Below are 27,717 nucleotides of genomic sequence, written 5' to 3'. Positions count from 1 at the left end.
GTCATAAGCAATCTTAGTTGGGAGATACAACTGCCAGCGTCGCTTGAAGGAATCCTCCAAAATCGCCACTGGAAATTTATTTATTAGCTCCAGAGGAAAAGAATTATCTCTTCAGCAGGCAGCTGATGAGTCTTGTACTCTTTTGTGAGCCTAATTGCTCTTTTCCTGGGATCACTGACCCTCATCCCACCCTGTCCATCCCAAAGCTTTCCAAGTAGGGTACACACTATCTTTTTAGACGTTTTGAAATGGGCAGTCATACTCTGTCATCCTGCAGACAATGAATTTCCACTGACGATCCCTGCGTGTAAGAGAGACAGGAGAGAAAGATTAATTAGTGAGCCAGAACTGCAGAGGATAAAACTGTATAATTAAGAATAGCTTTACACCAGGTATTGTGGCAACAAAAACATCTTTCTGCCATTAGCTGACTTTCCTCTGAATCCTTTGCATTTTTATGGGCTGGAAGGAGATCGAATATGCCTGATAGTTACAATTCCTTCACACTTCCTTACGAGGTAAGGAAATCAGCTCTCTGAATAATTAGGTCCATGAGTCTCCTTCAGAAGACAATGACTCTTGATGGTGATCTGTCCTATATTGACTTTAAATCGGTAACCAAGAGGGAAAGGATGGTTCTGTCAGTAGTTATTGTGATGTGATATATTGCTCTGGAGTGTGTACAAAGTAAAACACATGGGTGATTTTCAAGCTGTTTCTAAGTGGGGAGCTGTCTGCACAGCAAAATGCACTTTTAAAAATTTCTTTCTGCTACTAGGTCTTCTAGTGTTTTTTCTACTGCTAGTGTCCTTTATTAGAGATGTGAAGGAATCAATAGTGGGAGCAATTAAATCCACTTCTCATCCTTGATCTTCACAAGCCACATGTGAGGCAGGGTAGTGTTTATGACCGTAAGGAGAGTTTGTGCTCTTCCTGGTTTGTGAGTAACTGGATGTCTGTTTTCTCTCAGGAGAGCAATTCTTACTGTTAGTAGGAAGCATGGCTGGAGCAGCAGGATTCAACAGCAGAGGCCAGTGATTTAGTGTCAAATAGCTGCAACAGGATGCAATTTTCCACCTTAGCCTATTACATATTAAATTTTCCTTTGACAAAAAGCCATAAGCTCAGCAAATCAAATACTGTCCTGTTGTGGAGCAAATGTTCAATTTAGGCTGCTGGGTACTGGCTAACAGGAGTGGAGATCAAAAGTACAGTCCTTGCAGGTGGCAGCTGTCATTGAAATTGGTCATGGGTAGTACTCCAAGAGGTTTCTGAAAGTTTGGTTTCTGCCAATAGTGATCTCCTAAACCTAAGGCATGGGACAGGTGATGCTGCCGGAGTGGTTTGATAGGAACTGGCTTTACGAGACCCCTGCATGGCCCTGGTTTCCTGGTGGAAGGCTCCAAACAACGAGGAAACTGGTGCAGAATGTGCTGCCACTCAGGGATGTGCTGAGACACCTGAGCCCAGGTTTTGGTACTAGTTGCTCTTAAAGTGTTTCACAGACTGTGTCACTCTATCCTGGAATAAGATTCATTTGACTCTTAAGGTCTGTGGAGGTATAAAGCGTCTCATCTAAGCTTTCATTAACTGAGATTTTTGATTGGAAATTTACTATGCTACTTCAGCAATTTATGCTGAGTGTCATTTGGAAAGGGGTCTGTCTCGTACTCATCAGCAAGTCTCTACTTAGTTATATAGTGCTTATTTTTGGTTTTCTTTAGGCCTTTCTTAGACAGCTTTTAATTATAACTGCTTCGTAAAACTGTTACCAAAGGTTAATGAAACGCGAGATTAATTTTTATTTTAGGAAGCCCCCATTTGGACTATGTGCATGCTCTTCAAAGACAGTTATTACTCTCTTGGTCACTTAGCTACCCAGAAAGACCAAAAAAAAGATGACTCATAAATGGATTAACAGGATTATATGGGTCAAAATTAAGGCCTGCTAAACTAACACCGATTGTCAGAGAGACTTTTAGCTCAAAAGATGAGGCCAAGTAGTTTTCCTTAAAAAGGGGGTTGTGAAGTTAAAAATCAAGTTTTTCAAAATAAATGGATTTTAGTTACTTATAAAATATTAGAACGTAATTCTTTCTGATGTTGTAATTTAAGCTTGGATTTGCAGATACTTTAGCATACATGTGCATGGTTGATAGCCAGTAGGTTTGTGCATTTAATGTCTTAATTTATCTTTTTTTGCATTATTTCTGTTTGAAGTTAAGCACATATATCCAACTTTTCAGTTGCAGGCAATTACTTTGTGCCATCGGTGCTGTGAGTTTAATTCAGTAGTTATCAGCCTGTTTCAATTTGTAGTTTCCTTCCAAGTTCTCCAGTGAGGGTGCAGATTTCACCAGGACATATTCTAGAATATCTATACATATGAACTTGCCTTTGTAGACCCTTAACACCAGTTTATAGGTCCTCCCCAAACTGCTAATTTCAGGTGTTTTCCTTGACTCATAGAGTCGATATTGCGTTGTCACTTTTTCTCTCCAGCTGTCATGTGCTGCCAGATTTGAACTTTTGATATTGGGAAAATATCTTTTATGTCCAAAATTTGCCGAATAATCTGTTTCAAATTCAGTTAAAAAATTCTCTGAATTCCTATTCATATTGAGTTTGCAAAATCCTCTTTCTTTGGTCATATGAAACTTATTAGGGACCTAAAATACCCTATAATTTGGCTCAGCTGGGCTCAGTAGATATCCAGTTTGTCCAGGCATTTCAAATGTACTTACTGCTGGGATGTCTGGGGTTTGATCTATCCTTCGGGGATGATGTCTGAGCAGTTAAGAAATTACTGGCTGTTCAGATGACCCAAATAAATGGAGCAGAGAACAGTTTTGTAAAAGAAATGATCATATGACAGTCTGTAAATGCTATTTTTATACTGTGCAGCAAAGGGCAAGCTGTGGCACCCACAAAGCACATCTGGTAATCCCCATCTCCCTGTCCAACCTCCTCACTGGAGATTGGGCTGTGAGTGCACTAGTGATGCTCTCTGGACTCAAGAGATGGATCCAGATGGACCACAGCCCCGTAACAAGGCTCCGCGAGGGACCCAAGCCATCATCGCTTACCATGTTTCAGAGCTCATGCAAAAGCTATATTTAAGCTAATTTTATTTATTATTATATTTTTTTTAATTTCAGAAGCTATTTTCCAAGGGTTTACAGTGTGTGTGTCTCTGTGGGTAGTTTTGCTTGTTTACAGCTGCTCACATGTCTTATGTCTGTCTCTGAAACTTGTCCGTGCCAGTCTGTCTCACAAAAGATAGTGCCTTTCCCTGGAAAAGTTCCCTTACTTATGTCTATAGGTCACCCTGTCTGCATCAGCGTCACCACCACACTCCCAAACGTGGTCCCAGAGATACTTCAGGCCTCTGCTAATTCATTCCAGCTGCTTTTGTCTTGCTTTTTTTTTTTTTCTCTCCTTTTGACTGATTTAAAATGGGACTGAAAAATGTAAGTATTAACCAATTCTAAAGTTGACTCTGCACAGATGAGCACTTAAAACCTCTGATGATGAACAGCAGCTCCTTCATTCATTCCTGATACTCAGGCATGGAGACAAGCGGAGAGTGATTACAGAAGGGGAGGTGGGGAGACCACCTTTCTAAACTTTCTACAGCTTTTGCTAGAGGCATTATGTGCTCTCTCAAATATCTGTGCATCAGCAGTGACTGCACTGATGTCATGTCCTAGGGAGTAGGAAGGGAGGATATAATTTCTGCAGGTTTATTCAAAACATCTACAAATACCTATTTGAAGTGATTAGAAAAACTTTAAAGGACCTTCAGAGGCTTTTCTTTGTGACTCTTGTTAACTCAAGAGCATTGCCCATCATGAGCTAAATAGTATGGGCACAGGTTTAAGGTGCTTGAAAATGAAAAGCAGCCTCAACCTACAGCAGGTTTGTGCAGACAAGCTACATGTGTGCGCTGCTGACAGGCTGGGACTGGGAGTAGAGGTTTTTTGCTCCTATTTTGCCTCAACCAGCTGCAAAGAACCACTTGGGATGACAACCTTTGCCGGCCTTTGTGGGTGTACCATGCAGGAGAGTTACTGCCTGCATCTGACTTACGAAGTGGTGCTGCAGGATCATTTTTTTTTCACTTAGCATGCTGGGAAACACAAGTTGGTTTTAGTCATTCTGGAAACTGGAGCCCAGAAAGTTCATTGGCACAGGAAAGTTTCCTTCCTAGATTGCAATTCATAAAATGTTTTCTCTGTGTTATCACAGTAGTGGTAGGATAAAAGCATTGGTGGCTTCTTCCCTTTGCAGGTACTGTGATCCCATAACCCGTGAGGATCTGTACTCCCAATGTACATCCCTGGGATGCTGCCTCTGCTCTTGGCTGGTCCCCCAGTGCCCCCCCATTCTAAAGGCTGTGTGAAGCCATCAGCAGTCATGGACGGAAATCTGCTCAGAGGCATCAGTTATCTCAACTGCTCTGTTTTCCAGGATTGTCCTTGTGGTTCCTGACTTTAGCCTGGTCCACATCCGACAGAGGCTGGCATCCAGATGCAGGGAAGTGTGCTGTCTGCACTATCTCCCCCACTCTCTGCCATGGCCGTGAGGAGCAAGAATTAAGAATAGCACTAGGGAATATTAAAGAGAAAAAACCCGGAACAGGGATGTCCCTTGCAACCTTGTAAATTCTTTATCCAGAGGGATAAATAAGCACCTTTGAGTCAGTTAACTATGGAAGTTATTTTTCTGCTTGTAGGTATAATTTGCAGACACAGCTTCCATTTATTAATAAATTAATTTGGCTAATGAATTTTAGCCAGAATATTACAGTTCCATGACTGCAGCAGCCTGACAGTGCGTTGTCATTCCTGGAAAGGTCGTCTTATTTTAGGTAATTTTTCAGCTGCGAGAATCCCTAGTGAATTCTGGCAGGCTGAGAGCATCACAGTGACAAAAGCACTCTGCTTCTTTGAACACTATCAGAAAGAACTCAACATGTTGGGATGTTTAAGCTCCTCTCTTCTCTCCCCTCTTTTCCCATAGCCAGTCTTGGCAACAGTAGGCCAGTGTAGTGCACATTGCCTTGCTGTCTGTGTTGGGTTTGATAACAGGTGCTTTAATACACTGCACTGAGGTGTCTGATGAAAAACATCAGCAAAGAGGTAGCTCACAGTTGGCAAATTAGAGGTCACCTCAAGAGGGAATACTCAAAATCCTTCTCCCACAATCAAGTTTCAGTGACTGCTCACGCTCCTCTTAGACCTGCTCTCCGTAGTCCCAGGCATTCAGCACAGTGGAACTGGTGTTAAGTCCAACTTTTAAAACTTTGCAGTCCTGCATAGTAAAGAGGGAGTGATACTGAGCAGAGCAATCGTGGATCCACTTGCATGACTACAACTTCACTAGCCATAGCTCAAGAGGTTTAGCAAACGTCAAGAAATGACCAGGACCAATCAAGAAAAAGCAGTGAACTTATTTTCTGGGAAGGGGTCAATGTGCCATTGTCTGAATGCCTGGAGTGGCTTCAAATCTTTTAGGATTGTGTTGCAATGGATTGGGCAGTTTACAGCATTCACACTGTCATTTGTATGATCTTTGCATGCTGGAAGGTTCCATGCTTCTCTGCAAAGGACAGTGGGCCGGAATAGGACCTTTGTGACCTGAAGGGTGTTCCAGGCCAAGTTTGTACTGAGCTAAATGCAAGATGTTTTGACTGGAGATGTGTTACCCTTTGTGGAGCTGAGATTTAGCCAAGCCTACCATTGCTGTATTTTTTACAACTCAGGTGGACACGGCAAATGATCCCTTTGTGCATGAAGATTCCCCGTTCCTGACACACCTCCCTGGACAATTAGCCACCCGCACTGTGAACTCTATCCCACAGAAGTGCTAGCCAGTTGCTGGGTACCACAGCAGCTGGTGTACAGCCATGCACTATTTGGGGGAAACAGGAAAGGAAGACTCTTTTTTTTTTTTTTAATTTCTAATGAAAGAGATGAAAAGCAAACCTGTCCACAGCAGAGAAAGTTGTGGTTGCCCCACGGATGTAGTGGTCATAAGTGTACATCATCATGTCCATGTCTTCTCCGTAGTGTCCTGGATATTCTGTTGTTAACCTTTTACATTAAGGAAAAAGAACACAATATAATTTACTGTGTTATAGAAAGTCCAGTTGACTGAATGCAACTCACACAGTAGATCTGGAGTCCAACCCATTTGGGGGTTGGACCCGATGATCTCTTGAGGTCCCTTCCAACCCCTACCATTCTGTGATCTCTTTACTGCTTCTTTGAAAGTTCTTGTTTCTTAACGGCACCACAAGATGCAGTCTCACATATGAGGCTGCCTTTCTCTTCTACACAATTAATTCATACAGCTATTTTAGTGAATTTCCATGGATTTAGAGCTATTAAGAGCAGTTTGGTGTATTATATGTATATACATCTGCAGCTCTGGGATAAAAGCCGCCTGAACAGGAATGTAAAGCTTGTCTACTACTTATGTCTTTATTGCAGGGATTTGCTCCAGCCTTTTGTGAGTCTGTTTGGTTTGCTGCTGTACAGTGCTGTAGATGTTGCCAAGTCAAATAACTGCAAGCATTTATCCATTTATGAATTACCTTAAATGAATGAAGCAATTAATCCATTCCTCTTTGTTGTTTTCACTTTCTGCCTAGTTTATAATGTTAAAATATGGGCCTGGACAATATTTGTGCAGTGTACTTTATCTAAGAAGCTCAAAGTGCTTCTGCACTTATTAATCAAATTATGGTTACTGCTTCCCTGGGAAATAGGCAAGTAATACTGTACTTGGTTTTACAGATAATGAGCAGACGCAGGAAGGGGCTGGGACATTGACCAGTACTTTATGTCAACATTATGTTAGAGGTCAGGAATGGAAAACTGGCACTCAGTCTTTCCCTGTAGTACACCATTTTATGTGGGAGTTGCTAGTGGAGTTGTGTTGGCTTCACTCTGAAACAGCCCAGGGAAGAATCAGGTTCCCTCTAAGGCAGATGCTGCCCTGTAGAAATAAACGGCTCAACTCCTTTTGAGACCAAGAGGGTTAAGATGCTTTTAACAGAAATCCTGGCAACCATTTTTTTGAATTAATTTAACTCAGCCACAGTTCTTGAATGATGCTTTAAGGTGATCCTCACACATCCCAGCCCAAGTACTCATGTGCACACTTACATTTTGTTAAATGGGTTGAACACAAACTTAAATATTTCTCTCACTAGGAGTGTAACTGTTGGGTTTAAGTTTTTAAAAACAGATGCCCTGGGGGTATTTGGAGCCTGAACCAGTAACTCAGAAATGGAAATTTTACCTGAAAACCAAGCAACTCTGGAATATTAGGCTGTTTTCTCCTAGAGCCACTTGCTCTAACAAAAAAATCCTCTGAAATATTCACCACTCTCTGGAAAATTTAATGGTACACCTATAGACTCACAGAATCTCCAGAGTTGGAAGGGACCCATGAGGATCATCAAGTCCAACTCCTGGCTCCACACAGGGCCAGGCAAGTCAGAGCACATGGCTGAGTGGTCTGGACGCTTCCTGAACTCAGTCAAGCTCAGTGCTGTGATCACTTCCTGGGGAGCCTGCTCCAGTGCCCGACCACCCCCTCAGGAAAGAACCTCTTCCTAACATCCAGCTTATTTTTAATCACTTTGTTTACTCTTATGTTCTTTACCTTTTCTTTGTAAAGTAGATGTGACTTAATTCCAGATAAGTTTCAGGTTTTGAAAATGAAGGAGAAACATAACTCAGTTGAAACATCATTCCTAATGAATCCTTTTTCCTTGGCAAATGAAAAATGGGACTGAGTGTGAAACTTGGGTATGGTATTTTAGGATCCCTAAGTCAGTCAACTTCTTTGAGCATATCTTGTTCTTGTGCCTCCTGCCCTTTTGCCATGGCAATCATCAGACAGATAATGAGTTGTAGTACAAGAACACCTGTCTCTAAGTGTGTTTGTGAGGCAGAAGGTCAAGCTCTGACCAAGAGCTATGGATTTGCAGAGCCCTCACAGTGCTGTGCCATTGATAAGAAATGAACAGCAGTATTTCACAGGTTGTGCAGACAGCTGCTGCAGGCAAGGAGAAATAGAAGAAATCACGTATTACTGACAATTGTGAGGATGGATAAATAGATGGAGTTGTCAGTATGCTTTGCAAGTGGGAAAATTAGAGCCACAGTTTTCAACCCAGCTTCCATGAAAAATGCAAAATGAGACCACTGTGGACTTTAAGGGAACTGCCTTTGACACAAATAAAGAAAAAGAAATACAAGCATTACAAAAAGCTGTTTCACATCCACTCAGGTGGTGGGCTTTGGTAAACTAAAGTTCATCATCTGAAGGTGTTTCTACTAAATGGTGGAAACACAATTTATTTGTTATTTTGATTGAAGGCTGATGTTATTTTTGCTTTCAGAACATCTCCTCTTGTGTTCCCAAATATGCATGTACTTGTTAGTGTCAGCTTGCAGCTCAGATTTGAATACTTTTGTACCTAGACAATGTATGACTTGAATCTCTCATCCACCTTCATGGTCCTATAAAGGCGGGTGGACCTGAGCATAATGTGGTCCCTTGGTATAGCCACTTTGCTAAAAGCCTTCCAGTTTGCAGAGAGATGTTTTTGGGGCCCTGCATTCCATGCCCAGAGATGTGATGAGAGTTGGAGTGTACTTCACAAAGCCTATCCTCTGCTATCTGGTCTGTGTTTTTATGTATTTTCTTTACACAGAAATCAGAGCCCTGAGGAGGACCTTTTTGTGTGCGTGAGTCTCCCATCAGTGAAGCCATGCACCTGAATTTGGGAACCTGAGAGTATTCCTCAATCAGTAGCCAGAGACCAAGAGAAACTGAGGGTGCATCTATGCCAGTAAATTAAACAAGACCAGAGAATGTTTATGGGCAGTCTAACTCAATTGCCTAGACATATGAATTGTTGATCAATCCCTGGGACAGTTTTACCCAAGACCAACAAGCACAGTCTTGGCAGACATCTCAAACACACAGTTTGTGAGTTAGCACATGATAGGTACCACACCACTCCTAACAGGTAGGATGTGGGCACCCTGTTTTGGAGGGTAAGAAAATTTAATGCTATGGCAGAGGAGAATCCCCATACTTAGTTTACTAATTTGGAGCCTGAGTGTCTGGTAGTGCATCACCTGGGTCACAGCAGGTTTTTAAAATGTGGCATGGAGACTGGCTATGGACCAGGATTTCACTTGGCATTCCCCCATCAACTCCAGGTTTTGGGGCTTTTTTGGGGCTATTATTATGAGAGAACACTAATGTGTTCATATATGTTCCATCAAATGTATTTTGTAACATCTGTTTGGCATTCAGCAAGGAAAATGTTCTGTAATCTTGCCCAGCACTGTGTGCTGGGCAGGCAAGACTCTGCAAAACGCAAGGTTAAAAAGCTGCTTTCAGCTCTAGTCAGAGGCAGAACTGAGAGCCACTTCTTTGAACCTTTCAGGAGCATTTCAGTTGAAAACTAAATCTGATGACAAGCTCCTGAATTGCTGTGAAGGGTCTCATAGACCTCTTGCAGAAGCAGGCAATGTTGTTCTGAAGTGAATGTATGCAGTAGGCAGCCTTCATTTAGCTTTCCTCTCTCTTTTTTCTGCACGTTGTCATCTCCCCCTCCCTCTCTACTAACTTCTCCACATTACCATGCAGCCTCTTAAAGCTCCTCTGCTAAGAAAAAACTCAAAAAGCAAATATATGCAATTACTAAAAGTAAATGATAGGGGGACTTGAGCTGCTCTGAAGTTTGTCTTGTTACATAGACAGATGCCTACTGACTCCTTTGTTCTGGAGAGAAAAATTATAAATAGTGCTATGACAGCAGCGTTCGAACTCACTTCAGTCTGTGTGGTCTGTCTAATTCAGTTCTTTGATGTTTGCTGCGTTCATTTCTGAAACAGTTCCCTTAAACCCATGCATCTCCATGCATCTCAAGGTCATTTGGATTGCACTGTATCCTTTAGAAGGAAGTACAGTCTCTTGTCCATACAGCAGCGCTCTGTGGTGTGACCCAGCCCTTTTATCCCCGTTTATTGAGTCCTGGGGGTAAGTCGTACAAAGCGTATCTTTGCTAAGTGATGCTTTAGTGTTTAATGCATAGGGATATTCAGTATGTTTTCTTGTCCTGGAAGGGGAGAAAAATCATTTAACTCAGTCATTAAGGGTCTTCTCAGAGTGGTCTACTGGACACAGGATTGCGGTTCCCGTAACACTTGTTGTAGCTTGGTGTGTAACCTTATTATCAAGTGCTTAACTGAAAATACTGCTTTACTTTCTAATGCATAATGAACTGTGAACCACCTACCAGGGCCCTACAGACAGATAATTTACTTTAAAATGTGGTAGCACTTGTGAGCTGAATGTGGCAAGGTATGGTTTGTATCTGAGAGGAGTCATGAAAGGAGTTGAGAGACACTTTTTGCAGGGTTTGCCTGCCCACAGGAGTCTGGGCTTGCGAGAAATCCAAGCCCAAGGGCAAAACCCATCTGGGGAGGGCCTTGTAAGCACTTGTGGCGTTGACCTCTTAGCAAAGAAAACTGGATGAAGGGAGCAGTGAGAAGCTTGGGAATTGCTGAGTGTGGAGACAGTGTTGCTGCTGCTGTTTGAGGCCATCAAAAGCCTCTAGGATTAAGCTGTGGTCCTTGTGGTGCCTGAGAGGGTTCCTGAGGGACAGCCCTGGAAGAGAGGCTTGCAAGGCAGCTGTGAGCAGCCCTGTGTAGTACTGACTGTGGGACCCAGGCACCAAGTAATCTGATGTGGCAGAGGACCTGTGTAGGGACTAGCGGGGTGCATGCAGTGGGATTGTTTACTGAACCCAGATATGCACATAGGTGTTAAATTTGGGAAAGAACTCACAGGGGAGAAAATAGTAATGTGAGACCTTTAGCAAGTAGTAGTTTTCTCAATTCATATGCTCTATTTGCAGAAAATTGGGACTTTGCTTTGGCTTTGAAAATCCACTTCAGGTTAGTATCAAGTGTGTGATGTTTGGACACAAGAGACTTGGAGAACTACTGGCATTGTTGAGAGAGGCAAAAGCAGAAAATTTCTACATCAAAGACTGGGAAAGAAAAGCCTGTGAGAAGAAAAGTGTTTTGACATGTGTGGGAAAGCAGAAAAACCTGTCAGAAAAAAGTATTTTCATAATGGGGTTTTTAGCTGATATAAGGTTGATGTGGGATGGTTTGTCTTCTGACTGGTTTGCATCGCCACACCCATCCCCACATTTTTCTAATGTACTCTAATATAATCCTATAAATCCTGCTCAGGGCAGGAAACATTTGAAAAAAAGGCATTAGATCTTTAACAGGATTACTGTTGTTATTATTTTAGTCTCAAAGCAGTAATGTTGTTTATTTTCCATTGTGAACAACTACTAAGTTAGAGATTAATAGAAAACACAGTTACTCATTTAGCAGTGAGAAGAATGTTTTGTGCTAATCTACAGTGATCTCTCGTGCTCTGGTAACAACTGACTTCAGCAGGAGTTTTCATGAGTCTGTTTTTGTCAATAAGAAGACCGAGCCACACCGAAGGCCTGATTAATACTGTGCAGCTTGCCCCTTAGAGAAGTACATGGGAAAGGTGGATGTGCCTTGTCTTCAGGTATCCACCAACAAAAGAAATGAGTCTTGTAAAATATGAAAGACAGCCAGTGGTGTGGAGTTCATGGCTTCCTGCTCCAACTGTTGAATACACTTACTCCCTGCTCATAAGCACATTGTAGTTTGAGTGCCTTATACTTTGTCACTTCTTGAGCAATTACGGTGTTAACAAGATAAATGGCTCCTCTTTAACCCTCATTTTCCCCTTCACTGCTAAACTCTTCCTCTAGCAAGGCCACAGCCAAAGGAAGGAACTGTTGCATTTCAAGAGGGAAACAAAAGCTTTGGCATTAACTTTCTGAACTTTGAGGATGAGGAGTATCCTGAATGGCTTTAGTGTTTCAGATTTTATTTACAAATGCTTCAAAGAATAAGGCTCTCCAAAGGAGAATTTTGTTTCAAGAGCCATGAGCCTGCATGGGTGCTATATGCCTCTTCAGCCAATTTCAATTCTTCCTCCAGCTGGAAGACAGCGGGCCTCCCCTTTTTAAAAGCAAGATGTGCTGAAAAGTCAAAGAAGGTTTTAGTAAACTGTCTACAGAAAGTCCCCTCAGGGCTTCCAGTATCAATCCCAGGTTGCTGGGCTGCCAGGGACTGAGACCTGGTGTCCTGGAGCGACTCTAAAGATGAGCAGTTTTCTTATGTGGCCATGTCATGTGAGTTTCTGGATTGAGTTCAGGGTCAGGATCATAGATTCACCTAGACATGTCACTGTCCTTGTGTTTCCTCTTTTGTAATGAAAACCACAAGCTGTCATAGGGCTGGGGAGCCATGAGGCCAACACAGTGGGACCACAGTTCTTCTTGGAGGCCTATATGAGATACAGATACAAGCAGGAGTGGAAAGCTCAGGGCACTTTATGCCTGTTCCCCAAGAAAGACATGTCTGAAATAACATTAGCCAGATTTCCAGTGTTAAGCAAACGTGATTCTCATAGGATGTCTCTGGAAAATGGTCCTGGAGATTGAACTGTAAGGTTAAAAACCTCATTAAATACTCTTTAAAAAAATAAAAAAAGGGGAGGGCATTTGAGTTGCTCAGAAGTGCCTGTTTCCACTGCACCTATTCTGAGTTCACCTCCTGGATTTCTATCTGAGAAACATGCATAGGATCTCATCAGTTTCAGTATGGCATTGGTGGCAGGTTGAGCCAAGAAAATAGAAAAGTTCTTTAAGCCCCATAGCTCTTGGAAAATGTAATTATTGCCTGGACAATGTCACCATGACAGAGAGCAGCCGCAGCTCCAGACAGACCTTCTGGCACTTGCACTGCTGGTTGTTTGTAGAGGGGAAACAGTCATAAACAGTCTGTGCAGACTTGGGGCTGCTCTGTGACATGTGTTTGCTTTTGAGAGTATGGAGTCAAGCTTTCAATTTCCTGGCAAAGAGAAAAATCTGAGCTCTAATGGGACCACTTAATAACACTGTCTCTGCATCTGTGATGGATTTGCTTCCTTTGTGGTTCAAATCAGCACACAGTCTATTTTACTGTGGTAGCATTCCCTAGCCAGGTAAAATAACAGAAGCTTTTCTGCCTCCTGTGAGGAATGTTAATTATTTTCAGTATGACAAAAATGTGCAGAAGTCATGACAAGACTTGGCTTGGTGGGGAAAGAAACAAAGTGCTTGTAAAAGAAAATTTAAATAGCAGATGCAAAACGATGAGACTGGAAAAGGTTAGTACAGTTATTTGCAGTAGGGGCTCGCTGTGCAGGTAAACTCAGAATTATTAGTGAGAAGATGAGCTGTGAAACACAACTGCTGGGCTCTAAGAGTAAGGATATAGATGCTACCAAGCAAGATCCTTAAGCATGTGTTTGGCTCTAACCATGTATTTACGTTGAGTGTTTAAGTGTGAGTTTCAGTCAACATGACGGTGTTATAAGTTAGTATTCCAATAAACATTAGCAGGACTCAAAAACCAGAGGAATGTTCCAGCTGGAAAAAAACACGTCAAATTCTAACAAACCATTTGTATGGCTCAAATTCATGAGGAAAACCTGTCTTTATTCATTGTAGAGAAGACCACCTCGCTTCAGGAGGAATGTAGTCTGGAAGAAGAGGAGCCAAGAGAAACCATGCATCAGGATCAGCTGTCTTACTGCTTTTGTATTTGTCAGAGAGCCCTGTACTGACACAGTTGGAAGAGGGAAGGGTTCAAATGCCCAAGGTGAGAGCTAATTTAAAACAAAGATTTTTATTGCACCTCAGTATTGTCAGATTTCTTAAAAAATGCCTTTCTGCCTGTTATTTGGTTTCATAATGAAGGATTCATCACACATTAAAATTCAAGGCTGCTGAGAAATTCTGCGATGTGCATTGTCTCTGAGTACAAGTTTTCTTATGTGTCACACAAGATCCATGAGGCTCCACAGTCATTTAATATTTTCCTGTTATTACTTTTCTACATAGTCATGTACTAGTAGATGCCTTTGCATCAAATTAAGCTGCTTCAACCAAGAAATAGGAGTCAGCAGCATGTTAATAGTAATTTTTCCACGGGTAGTTTCTTGACAGCTAGTTTCTGGAACAGAATAAATACCATTATAGGTTGGAGCAGAAATTTTCATAAATAATGATGCTGTATATGCACACACATTTTTATTTTATCTTATATGCGTATATATTTTGAGGTCTGACCCATGGTAGCCCAGAGCTGCTTTGCAGACACTTTGGGAAACATGTTCTGTCTGTCAAATGTCAAATCTTAAACAGAATGAAAGATACAGACCAAAAGTGTGATGTGTAAACAAGGTTTTGTGACAGTAACTTGGAAATGCCAATGGAAGTGAAGCTGTGAGTGAGATCTCCTGGGCTTAGGGAACAGGGATTTTAGTGGCTGCACACTCAAGTTTAACAATTCAGACAAGTCACATCTGTAGTAGTAGTAAAAGTGGGTCCAAAGCATGGGGTTTCACACTACCACGTTGCAGTTCGTGTTGTTTGTGTTTTAGCATAACAACCCTCACTGTTCCAGACAGTGTCTAGGCAGGGTGAAGGGAACAAAACAGAAAAGCAACTGCTGCCAGCAGAGAATAGGCAGGAGACCACTGTTTTGGAGAGGAGAAAGAGTTTAGCTGGTTGCTGTGGGCCCTGCAGCAGAGTCTTTCTATTTGAGATCACAGGATAACTTTGGTGGAAAGGGACCTCAAGAGACCTCCAGTACAGACACCTGCTCAAAGTAGGGTCAGCCATGAAGTCAGACCAGACTGCTCAGGGCTGTATTCAGCCAAGCCTGAAAACCTCCACAGAGGCATAGCCTCACCAGGCAACCTGCCTGCCTCACTGTCCCCATGGTGGAAAAGGGTTTCTTCATAACTCTCTGAATGCCTGCAAGCGTTCAGGACTGCTGCTCAGAAGGTCATAAAGCAAACCTTCCCCCAGTTTGGTGTCATATGTGAACTTGGGGAGAGGGTGCTCTGTTGCCTTTTTGAAGTCATTGGTGAAGCCGTTAAGCAGGAGGGGTCCCAGGGTAGACCATTAGAGTCCTCTGCTCCTAACAGGCACCTGGGCAGAGCATTGCACTTTAACCACTATTCTTTGAGGCTGTTAAACCAGCAGTTTTTTACCCATCTAATTGTTTCTCCATCCAGACCATAGTGTCCTAATTGGTATAACTGTTAGGAAGAAAGAGCTTGTATCTACCTTGCTAACTCCAAAGGTAGAATGAGTGCTTGAAAGAAATTGGAGGAAATACATGTTAAGGACCTTACTTCAAAGATTAAGGTCAAAGAAGGCTGTCAAGTAGAAGAAGCTGTGAGAGAGTGTCCAGGGTGAGACTGGGTATGGAATCATCAGGATAGGCAAGTAGCTTGAAGAGAACAAACTGGGCTCCAGCTGGATTGACTGAGCCTGGTAATAGAGGGTACAACATGGTGTTTTATAATGAACCCATAATCACAAACTACGCACCAGAAGCTTTTCACTAGCCAGGTGACAGGTCTTTGCAGGGGTTTTACAGCTCACCTCTCCCAGAAGAACATGAGTTCATGGGATTCCTGCCTTGCTTAAAGGGAGATATGCTTCACCTGCCTTTGATATCATGCCTGTCTTTCTGCATGGAAAGACAGCAGCTGAACTGCATGAGGCATTCTTTTCCAAGCACCAAAAGCAGAGTGTTGTCACTGGTGAAAATAGTGGGGCGGTACAGGAGCCTGTGTGCAGCTGGGATGGAAACGCGAGGCATCACTAACCCCAAACATTTACATTGGGATTTGCATTACTCTGAATGCCAATTTGCGAGGCAGAGACAAAGCTGTTCCCAGTTGTCAAGACGACGTCTGAGGGAAGCAGAACTGTCAACAACAAAAGAGGTCAGGGAAAGATTTCTGTCGGTTCTCTGAAAATACATGCAATATTAGAGCAATGAGAGAGACTGGAAGAGCTCCTTAAAAGTTACAGTGAGTTTCCCTCGGAGGGAAGAGTCTGGGCAGGTATGTAAATAAACCCTTGGGCAGAGAACACCTGTAGGCAGTGTAGGGTGGAAAGCCGCAGGAGAATGCTCAAAGACTTTGTTACGGAGCTCCAGTCATTTAAAACATTTTAAAATAAGAATAAAACCCCACTGCTTTTCCTCCTGGCTGCAAGGAGACTTAAGGATGCAAAGCAAGGCACTGCTGTTGTGTTTGGCCAGTAGCCAGCCAGACGAGTAAGCCCAACGCGAATGTAAACAGTTTCTGTGCAACTCAATGGGCAGTTTACTTCAAAGCTGAGCTCTGGATACAAAGATTCAAGTGGAAGATTTCAAGATTCCACTCCCCTTCACCCACCCTCGACCTTTTCTGGTTTTTCCCTTGTTTTTATAGTGCTGGTAGGTTATTCTTTATATCAGTAAGAATAGTTGGATTAATAGCCCTGGAGTGTAAAATCATGAGTTCTGTGATACAGAATGGACAGGAGTAATCTGAGCTTTCTCTACTCAGTCTGTTACTGTGCTGCCATGTCAATTTAGAGAAACCTCACCTGGGGACACAGGGAAGCTTGGGGTGTGTGGCTCGTTTTTCCATTGGCTCTGTGAGATTGCCAGCTCCAGTTGTGATACAGTGTTAAGGTGATGCCATTTTTTTGTTTGTTTTGGACTATGTAGCTCATTTTGATGTTGGTCTTTAAACAGCCTTGAGAGAAGGAGCAAGTTGTATGCACTACCAGTTCACAAACCCCAAGCTGTCAGTCAGAGGATATTTTTACTTGGGTAATTGGCAGTAAGTTCCCTCCTTTAACTCATTGTGGCACAACTGCTTAGCACAGAGATGCTCCTGAAAATGTGCAAGATTTATAGTGGGAGTTACATCACCACCTTTGAAATGTTGCCCCACTTTGGAGTCTTCTGCCAGTTTGCAGCAGGGCAAGGCTGCTGCTGGTACCCATTTGCTGCTGCTGCTGCAGCAGCATTTAGGACAAGCTCCTGTGTTGGGCTGTGCAGCGTAACTGCCCTGGCTCTCTTCCCATAGCCGTGGATCCTCAAGCATCCTGTTACCGGAATGGAAACAACTTACTTAGCCCCATAAACACAGTGGATGTTATGTGTTTAAAAGATCAGATACTTAGGGATATGGTTTGGCATAGGACTGGAACGGTTGGACTTAATGGTCTTAAAGGTCTTTTCCAACCTTGTGATTCTGTGATGTTTTCTGAGATAAGGTTTTTGATAGGCCAGGCGGCCAAAGACCTTCACAGGGACAGCTGGGGAAAGGAGGCCAACGGGTTTGGTTTCTGCGTGAACTCACCAGCACGAATACGGGCATCTCCGGCTGTAGCGGCAGCAGTAAAATTGCCATTCCCGGTCCAGCACAGATGGAAAATACTGACTCTGGAAGCCAGCCACCAGCCCATTGTTCGAGCAGGTTTGATACCTAAGGAAGAGGAGAAAGAAAAGAATGCATGAGGGAAGCATGATATTAGATTCCCTGATAGTTTCAAGCATTTCTCAAAACAGCATTACAATTTCTGGTTAAAGGTTTGGCTTTGTATTGAGAAGCACTGTGTAGTCACTCGGAGTGTACTGAGTAACCATTTTGTATAAGAAAGCAGCAGTAGTTAACTAACAAATGTCTTAACATTTATGTATACTTAAAACTATTTAAACTGGTAATCGTTCTGGTATGCTAATCGGGGAAGAAAGTTGTTCTGGTGCTGACATTTTCAACTGTTTATGAATCAGAGTCCATTAATACTATTGTCTGTTGGTATTTGAGCACTTGGGATTCGCTGAAGTAATTTTTTTAACTGCTTCTCTACCAAAAAAAAAAAAAAAAAAAAAAAAAAGAAAAGAAAAGAAAAGAAGAAGCCTTAGAAAATCTTTTATAAGGCAAGCTCAGCAATATGTTATTTTGCTTATTTCTCAGTTACCTGTCTCCAGGAGCGAGCACTCCTAATTCAAACTGCTATAGGCTTGTGATGAGACCGTGATTTGATAACATTCACATGAGGAAAACTGAGACTCAGATCTTATGAAATTATAGGACTCATATAAATGTTATGACTGGCTTTTCAAAAGAAAAATCTGCTGCTTCATGCTCTTTGTGGACTCGGGAACCCTGTCATACATGTAAATAACTGTCTTAAGTGGAATAGACATGGTGTCTAAGCATGCAGATATATGGCTTGTCTTTCTACATACCCTACAAGCATCTGATCCCGATACCCAAAGTAATTCAAGTGTAAATAGCTTGCTTCTTGGAGACTGAACACAAGGAGAGCTTGAAAACAGACAGCTCATTAACTCAGCTGTTGAGTGCTCATTCTCTCAAGCACCCTCCTAGCCTCATTGTTTCCCTATTGGAGAAAATTACAGAAATCGAGTGTTTTCCATTGCCTTTTCTTTCTTTTTCCTTCATCAAGGAAAACTGACAGCCTAGAGCTGTAGCATACCTTCCTTGCTATACCATAAAACCAAATACATTGAGTCATCCAAAAACACTTTCAGAATTAACTTTATGACTGACAAATACCAAAATTTTGTCTTGTTTCATTCAATGACCTCATAGTTTATTTTAGGAAGCCTAGAGTTCCCAGAAGGGAAAATACATTGTCTAGCAGAGTTTGATGTTTGGAAAGTCATTCACTTGTGCATACAGGTCTTGGTGCTTGCAAAGTGTGAGGCTGAAGTGTTTGCATACAAAAGCTGAAAAACTGATCAATTTTGACCCATGCAGGGACAAATTCTGCTGCCTAACTTTCAGCTTCCTCCTTTGAGGCAGGGGTCTCTTCTGTATTTCGTGTTCAGACAAGATTATTTACATTTGTTTGCATCCCCTCGTCTCCCACGTTGCTGGGGCCACACATACTCGCTGTGCTTTGTGAGACTCTCCCGTGGACCTTCCGAGTTAAGCTGTGATGGGGACTCTGAGTTGCTATGGTATCACACCAAGTAAGGCAGCTTGGCTTGCACTCAGAGGATTTCAGCAGGACTTTGATAGGAAGTTGGTCTGTTTTTTGGCATATAGGCCACGGGAACATATGGCTAAGACTCTGTGTAAACATATTGGGTAGTTGCAGATGATCGGTGTCGTCCTGCTGGAAGAAAGTTTGAAACACAGAAGTATCAGGAACAGTTGTACCTGTTGCAAGATGAGCACTTTTCTGCATTAATCTGTGTGAGGTAGAACCAAGCCTTGTCTCTTCATCTTCTTCTGCCTCTCCCCCTTCCCAGCTACACACATTTCATGTGCTCAAGTCCTTGTGCTCCTGGGAGATTGTCTTATCTCTTTTGCTTAGGTGCAGTAACAGGAGTATTTAGTGTTCCTCCTTTTCCTTTGCACTTCCTCTCACAGACTCGGCATTTCCCTGCAATTTCCTATCACTGCCGAGCAGCATCTGGTATTCCTGCCCATACTTGTCTTTGCAGGAGGTTCTTCCTTCTCCTTTGCTCTCTCCACCTGCTCACACTCAGTCTGGGAAGTTCTGCCTTCTTTCCTGTCCTCTTTCCCCTACAACAGTTTCTGTTTTCTCAACACCTTTACTAATATGCTGCAGTTTTGATGGAAAGATTAATCTTGAGAGGGATGTCACTGATGGGCCCCTCTCTCTATAGTGATTTGGAAAAAATCTACCTAACATAACATGCATACATATTTGGGTGCCAAACTTCAGGAAGGTTTGGTTATTTCTGATCCTGATTCTATCTTCTTGTGGAAAGTTGGTTTAAAAAGATAATTTGGAGGTGCTTTAAGTTTTCTTAGATGGAGAGTATAACCAGACATAACTTATGCCTTATACTTGCAATTTTATTTTAAAAACATTAAAAGTAAAATTTGAAATATATTTTTATGTTTACATTCAGTTCTCCCTCACTACTACTGTCTCATACACACTAAGTTCTGCAATGTTATTCAAGCTTGATATTGGGTTCAGCAACAGAAAGGTAGTAGTGATATTGAAGTACCTTCCTATATCTTTGAGATAACACAGGATATTTTTCCCCCAATCTATCTAATTTTCAAGTCAAATCCAGATATTCCTCAAAAAATGAACAGATGTTGCTCTCAGAAATTGGAGTGCTTATTTGTGAGCTCATGTAAAATCTTTTCTTCTCTTTCCTACAATTCTTCAAGGGAAGAAGTAATTCTTCTAAGGGAAGTAATTCCTCTAAGGGAAGTAATTCTTCAAGGGAAACAAACAACCCATCCCTATGTGCCTTTTTTAGATGGTCTGTGCACTGATCTGAAAACAGCACTTGATATCCAAGGATTTCTTCCTTCTCTGCAGAATTCACTTCTACCCCAGCAAATCCTGCAAACCAATATCCCCTTTTCACTAGACTCACTCTGTAGCACTTTTGTTCCAGAGGATAATTCAGAATTAATGTCACTGGGTTCTCCTCACTCATGAAGTCTTGATATTGCTAAGAAGAAAGGAAGATTCCTCTTAGGTGAATGCAGAAGAACATGAGAAACCAGCTGGAGTGGGATTAAACTTGGCAACGGGTGGGTTGTTTTGTTTTTCTAGTTGGCTCAAGTTCCAATGCATAAAAAGTTGCCTTTTGGATCTGGTACTGGGAGAAGAGGAGCTGAGCTGGCTGGTAGATAGAGGAGTGGGAATATTGATGGTGGTGAGGGTCAGGTGCTGTTCAGTGGGAAGCTGCCCTTCCCTTCTCTCATTTACACCTGTTGGAAGTGACTGCAGTGTTTCATACAAAGTAAGTAGACTATACAGCCTTATTTTGGGTAGAGTTTTGTGTACTAACAGGAATATGCTAGCTGAGAACTTTGCACATCCTGCTGCATGTCTGTGGAAAGCCTGTCCTTTGCTGAACCTTCTTCTGATCTGGTTAATAACTGTTGCACAGCTGAGTCCTGTCCTGGCAACCATCCAAAGTGTGCATCCACATTATCAGTTATCAGGACTGCTTTCCTTGTTCACCAGTGAGCATTTTTTCTGAGAGACCAAGCTAGCCCTGTTTGAAACAAACCCACTCAAAATACATGTTTGGATAATTGGGTCCCTGCACAAAGTGTTTCACCTTACAGATCCACTTAAATGGTGCCACTTTATCTGCAGACATTGATGTAGCCTCAGTGACCAAGTGTGTACCTCACTGACTCAACAGTTGCCTGTCAGCCTGAAAACAAATATTACTTGAAACAATGTAATTGTTTTGAGCAATGGCACCAATTTTGATGACACTTCATAATTACACCTACATCTACTTTTGCTTTGCTAGACAAAGCTTCAAAGTGTTGTGCTATATCTAATGCTGGTGCTGTCTTGTAAACTTGTCTCTGAGACCCTCAGTCCCTCGGATACATCAGGAATTAGCCTGAGCAGCGTGTTTTCCTCAGTTTGACAACTCAAAGAAAGCCTGTTCAGTACTAATCTGCTCAGGGAAGCCCAAGTCAAGATGCAGTAAGTGGTGCTGTTAGAGCCTGCACTGACCCCCTGCCACTCTGACTTGCTAGCACTCCCTGAAGCTCTCTGGAAACCTGCAGAGGCTGACACACAGCCCAGTAATCACTGGGTCACGCTGCATTAAGGGTGATTTGTTTCTTGTTGTGGGGTAACCTGAGAGTGCCATTCTATGTACTCGAAAAAAACCCTACTGTGTTGCAGCAAAGCTGGTGGTTACTGTAAAATTAATTACTTTAAAGTTACCTCTCTAGAGCCTGTCACAGCAGAATGGAACTATGTATTGTGGAGATACGTCAGACATGGCAAACTGACCAGATAGAAATAAAGCTGTGTGCAGATTGCTGTGTGCTTCCACCTGCAGTCCTCCCTGGAATGCATATAGAGAGAGGTGGCGTAACCTCATGCAGCCAGCAAGACCATGGTTAGGGTGTGGGAGGCATTTTTTAATGAGATGTTAGATACACTGTTTTCCCAGAGTGATGTTTCACCAAAATCTGTTCAGTATCAAAAACTTAGTGTCTTTTTGGTAGGGGAGGCCCTGTCCTGCTCTCCTGAGCTGTTTTTATCGAGCATCCCCCTCTGTGTAGTTTGGCTAGTCGATCAATGAAAGGTAATTTAATGGCCGGTCTGTTACAGATTAGTGGGGAGAGATAAGTGGGGAGGGCAGGCTCAGGACACTTGAAACCTTGGCATTCAGAGGAAGGGAATGACTTTTCCTTCTTTGATTAGGCTGTGCTAATCTCCAATGGCCACTTCTACCGGGAGTCTCCACTATCTCTTTTTGGGTGGTGAGACATGTTGTTGTGACTTCCACATGCCAAAGGCAACCTCATTATCACCTTCGGCTGTTTATTTAGGGGTCAGTAGTGACTGACTTTCTCCTCCCTGTGCAGACAGAAGACAACAAAGCTCTAATCACCCCTGTTGATTTCTTTCTGACAGATGCTGTTGAGGCCTGCCTACCCCACAGAAGCACCCCTCTTCTCCTCAGATGCTCCCATTGGATTCAATCCACTGCAGCTGTGGTAAGAGCTTGTAGCACTATCCCTTTAACATAAACCTAGGGCTTTGAAGAAAATTAACTTGTTTATGCGGATAGCACAAACGGGAACATTTTGAAAGGGCAGCTTGATTGTCGGGTTTGGGCAACACAGCCTCAGATTTGAGCCTTGGGATTGGTCAGAGATTGAGAACAAAAACAGTTCCTTGCAGATGTACCAGGGTGTGCTGCCAGCTCCTGAACAGGAGGCTCCTGCAGACGCTGCCTTTGCTCATGAGGCTGTCTGTGCCCAGTTCGTGGGAAATTGGGTTGTGTGCCTACTTGGAGGATCTGCCTGTGTGTCTGTGTGTGTGCACTTAAAGAGGAGGCAAAGGAGAGTGAGAATGGGAGTGGGGAGGGAGAATTTAGATAACTGTTTTTCCCAAGTCCCATCCAAACACTTTCTCAGAAGTCTAAACAAGGAGAAGAGGCAATAAACATGCATTAAATACCACTTGGCTCGACATGTTTCTGCTTTGTGCCTTATGGGTAACTGGGAGTGTATTGGGGATATGGCATGATTCCATCTGTCTTATGTGATGCAAAACAAACATTTTCTCCTGGAAGGAAGAGTTGCTTGTCTTTCACTTGCAAGCTTTTGTTTGTTTGTTTGTTTGATCCCTGTACTTTGATACTTTCAGGCAAGACAAATAGTTTTTCTTTAGTACCTTGTTAAAAGACTGGTCTGTAGAGACAACTCTGTAGTGTTCAGAGAAACACTGAAGAACAGTTTCATCTGCAGTCACTTTTCTTAGGTTGCGAAATATTCACCCAAGGTCAAACCTCTGCTAGTACAGATGGAGTGAAAAACATAAGCTTTATTCTGCCTAAAAGGCGGGATTCCTTGAGATGTCACAGCATAGAAATAATTGGAAGGAGTGTGTAGAAGCAGGGGGTGACTTGAAGACTTATCCCTGCACCAGATAAGAATATTTACATCAGACATGAGTATTTTACATACAGGAAAAAATTCTGCTCCCAGTATTGAATAGCATCTTAGCAGGTAGCTTTTGAAGGAGGAGTAGGGCCAAGGGTAGATGTTGGGACAGATCCAACAAAGCTTTTGTACATATACTTAAATTTAAATTATGTACACAGATTCATGAAGCTGAGAAGACATTGCTGATCACCTCATCCAATCTCAGGCCAAAACTTTTCTTGATGTGTCCTGTAACACACTCACAGGTTTCTCATGTCCATTCACCAAAACATAGAAAGCATTCTGTCTTCAGAAGTGCATGTACACATATCCCTAACTTCAATAATGTATTTATTAAGTGAAGCAATTAGATGTATTCTGAAATGCCAGGAGGTAATTCTAGGCAACTGTCAGAGGTGATTGGTCATCATGAGTGTGGTTCTGGAGAGACCAGTTTTTGGAGTATCTGTTTCTCTCCATTGATTCTGGAAGAGGGGCAGAGGTTGTAAACTAGACCTTATGATTAGATGCCTAATGTGGATCTGCATCATCGCCCTAGTTCTGTTTAATATTTATTTCATATCTGTAAAATGGAAAACCTTATGGCTTTAATCCCACAAGTCCACATAATTCCTTGTGTTAGTGTAGGAAGCAAACTTACCTAAACCATCTCTGGCAGTGGTTCCCTGCTGCCCTTCAGTCCCCCCAGCTCTCCCATCCCTGTACTCCCATTTTTGCCATTCCCCACCCACCCAGTGAGGGGGACGGGGCAGGGGGAATGGCAAAGAAAACATGTTGGAGACTCTTTCTTCCCTCTGCTTTATATTCCCTCTTCATTTTCTCTCTAAGGCTTTTCTGGGGTTGTTATCTTTTCTAAAGAAGCCTCTCTTGTGTTTGTCTCTGCTGTGCAGCTGCACGGCAGTCAGGAATGGTGATTTGTGGAACGCCATAGACATCGTTTGTCAGAGGTCATTTATTTTTTGGTGTTTCTGCCAGACTGGAGTTTTTGAGGCCTGGCTGAGAAACTGGAGGGAATTCAGAAGGGAGCTGTACTTATGCTTAGGAGCGTTGGAATATAAAACTTCCAAAGGAGAACTAGAAGAACAGAGACGTGTTCAGCCTAAAAGCAAAAGCACGGTTAAAGGTGTGCGGCTGAGGGAAAGGCATAGCTGCTACCTACTGATAGCTTAAAGAGATTTTACAAAGGATATGGCGTGACTGTTCTTATTGCTCAGTGAAGGTAGAGCAAGGAATAAAAAGCCCCAATTACAGCAGAGGAAATGTAGCTGAAATTTTAGGAAAAACTTGGCAGGTTTGTAGTTGGTGGTGGTACAAGCCATCGAATCTCCCTGGGTGTGATGTGCAAGGTGAGACAAAATACCCTGTGAGGCAGAGCCGAGGAAGGAATATTACAGTCCATCCTACCAGGACTAGCAAGTCCAGCAGAGTGCTGTGTCAGCTGACATGGGGGTGACGTATTGCTCACCAACGGCTTGGTTCATCAGGAGATCAGTGGGGAAACAGAGTTGGGCAAACAGGAATTAATGATACGGATTGTGACTCCTGTTTGTGATCCCACTTGATTACTGAGTGAAACTCTTTAGAACTGGGGATGGCTTCAAATAGCACTGACCTGGACATGGAAGAGAGAATGAAAGAGGGAGCTATGAGAAGTAAGGCTGCCAAGAAAGAAAGTGTGGGATTCTCAAAGGCGCCACAGGCTACATCTGTGCCATCACATTAATGGGAGGTTTGAGCTTGCACTCAGATACGCCAGGCTGCCTGCCTGCTGGTCCACACTTCCACTAACTATGGTATCTAACCTTGGGCAGCAGCGCCTGGGCACAGACAGTGAGAGACGTGCTGGCTCACTGCAAGCCTCTCTCCATGAAGCACTGTAGATGCAACCAGCTAAGCCCTGGGCACAGAAAGCTGCAGAACACAACCAGGCATAACTAGCTAAGATGTATCAAAATAGCCCCAGTGATTAGGAGCACAAGTTCACCTTTGCAAAGGGTATGTGTTCCCTAATCACTTTGTGTTCCTCCCTCCCCCAAAAATACATGGAAGAAAGAAAGGAGGAGATCCATGCAGAGAAGACATATGGATATCAGACTAAAAAGGTGAGCTAGGGAAGAAGTAGCTAAAATAACTCCAAAAGCTAGGAAAGAGAGTGAGGCAGTTAAGTGTATTAAAGAGGGGGGTGGAGAAGAAAAACATTCGGAGAAAAGATAAGGTTGGCAATAGGAAACAAATGAGTCAAGAAAGAGGGCAAAGTGGTAATAGGGTTTTTTTAAGTGCTGAAGGAAATGAGAATCAGATAATACACTGTGGATGTAGTCATGCCAAGCGCACAGAGCATGGTGATGAATCTGGCCCTATGGTTAGATAGCAGAAGAAAATGTTCTTGTATTGACTTACACAGTATCCTGTTTGTGAGAAGTGAACTTGAGCAATTGCTGCCCAGGATTTTTAGAAAGAGAATTTTATTTTGAACAATAGAATGGTCTAATTCAAAATTAGCATGCAATAAGTAGAAATTGCATTAACGTATGAAAAATGAAGAAGTCACCCAGTATTATCACAGTGTCTTCTTTCTGCCTTTTTTGCAACCCTCCCCCTTTCTTTTCAGTTCATATTCAAAAATTAAGTATATGTTTGATCTTTTTTTTTTTTCCTTAGCAATTGCATCAGCCATAGGAATGCATCACGTGGTAAATGAAAGAGTATGAATAATTCAGAACAAAATTTTGAATCATTTGAAAAGTAGAAGCCTCACATTTCATTGTTAACCTGTTCCCATATAACATGAAATCTGAAAAAAAAGTCACATTGCAATTACTGGAGCAAAACCATTTCAAGAATTTGGAAATGTTCTTGGATTCACTTCATTCCATCCAAAGACTATTTCAAACTCAGAGTTTTCCAAAGCTGTTTCGTGCTTCATGAGAAAATCAGAAGATGATAAATAGTGGGTATGTGCTCCCTAAACGTGAAACTTCATGCATATTTCCAGAAATTATTGCAGCCATAAAAACCTTTGCCTTGAAGGTTGATGGAAAATATAACATTTAGTTAACCAATTACTGTATTAGGGAACTAACATGACCTTCTGCTATCATTATCGTGCATGTATATGCCACCGTCATCGCTCGTTAGTGTGGATTTTTGGCTCCTATAATACCAGCATGAAAACAGCCTTTGACTGGGCCGAGGCCAAGAAAGCTTAGCAACAAAAACACAAAGAGAAAAGCCAGCACAATACAGGGAAGACTATTTTTTTTCTGGTGATAAGAGCAGGAGGTCGGAGTGAAGGGTTTTACAATTTCTCCCCCAGTTTAGTCACTGATTCAGTGTGCAGCCTCTCAAGAGGGACCTTACCCTCTCCTCACTGAAGGTGCATGTCTCGTTTTCCTCATCTGTGCAACAACAATAGCAAGACCCAACCGCTTTGCAGATGAGGTTGTGAGTGACAAAATGACACAGCATTTCTAAAACATACTGAGGCCCTCCAGCAAGAAATTGCTACAGAGGAGACAAACGTGATGCTGTTCACTTGACACGCACACATCATGACTAATGAGTCTCAGGCAGTTGTTCAGGGCAGTGAAGCCGCTGGTTACGATGACATTAACACGAGTTTGCATTGCTCTGCCCGCAGTATTAGCACCTGCATTCCACAGGGGGTATCAGGGCCTTGCCCTCTGGGGATGGTTGGGGGTATCCTACCATTCGGTTCCCGCCCTGTTGATCTCTTCCCACCAGCACTCTGTCGGCTCACCGAGGCTCTGGGCTGCTGGCATGCAGGCGTAGTTCCACAGTCTGTCGGAGCCTTCCTTCTTGCTGAAAACACTCCTGACGGCCACGATCACCTGTCCGTGCGGGCACTGGAAGTTGAAGCCCTGTCGGTACACGTTGACCCATTCATCGTTATCTCCATAGTTATAAGGGCCATAGTAATAGTCACCGTACTGGCCCCATGCCACGGTCACCAGAGGCAGGAATACACAGAGAAGGACAAGGTCCATCCTGAGGATGTTCCTGGCTTAGAAATGCCCCACTGGCTTGTTGGGCTGGCCCTTTTATATCGCCTCTAAACATTTGGCTTCCAGATGTTATGCTTCCAGATCCAAGTGCAATGTGTCATTGCTTAGCAAACCTTCTCAGAGCTACAGACACGTCCAATTACTTTTAAGGTGGAATTCTGCAAGTACAGTAAGTCTGCAGGCCCTAAGATCAGGGTCTTCCCAGCACCACAAACCATCTGTGATCCCTTGCTGCAGA

At 42.7% G+C, this 27,717-nt stretch overlaps 1 protein-coding gene across 1 annotated transcript; it reads right to left on the bottom strand.

Moving 5' to 3' along the window:
- Positions 1-234: 234 nt before the first annotated feature.
- DPT (dermatopontin) lies at positions 235-27,461 on the bottom strand (the record flags this gene model as incomplete). The annotated part of the gene is made up of 4 exons (XM_084275923.1): positions 235-301; positions 5,988-6,095; positions 17,356-17,481; positions 27,163-27,461. 4 exons carry the CDS (start codon positions 27,459-27,461, stop codon positions 235-237), a joined length of 600 nt encoding a protein of 199 aa, XP_084132049.1.
- Between the last annotated feature and the right edge of the window lie 256 nt (positions 27,462-27,717).

The sequence above is a fragment of the Gallinula chloropus genome (genome assembly GCF_964237585.1).
Source record: "Gallinula chloropus genome assembly, chromosome: 1".
Lineage (NCBI taxonomy): Eukaryota > Metazoa > Chordata > Aves > Gruiformes > Rallidae > Gallinula > Gallinula chloropus.
The sequence above is the reverse complement of the archived record's forward strand: the minus strand, read 5'-3'. Positions and strand labels throughout refer to the sequence as shown.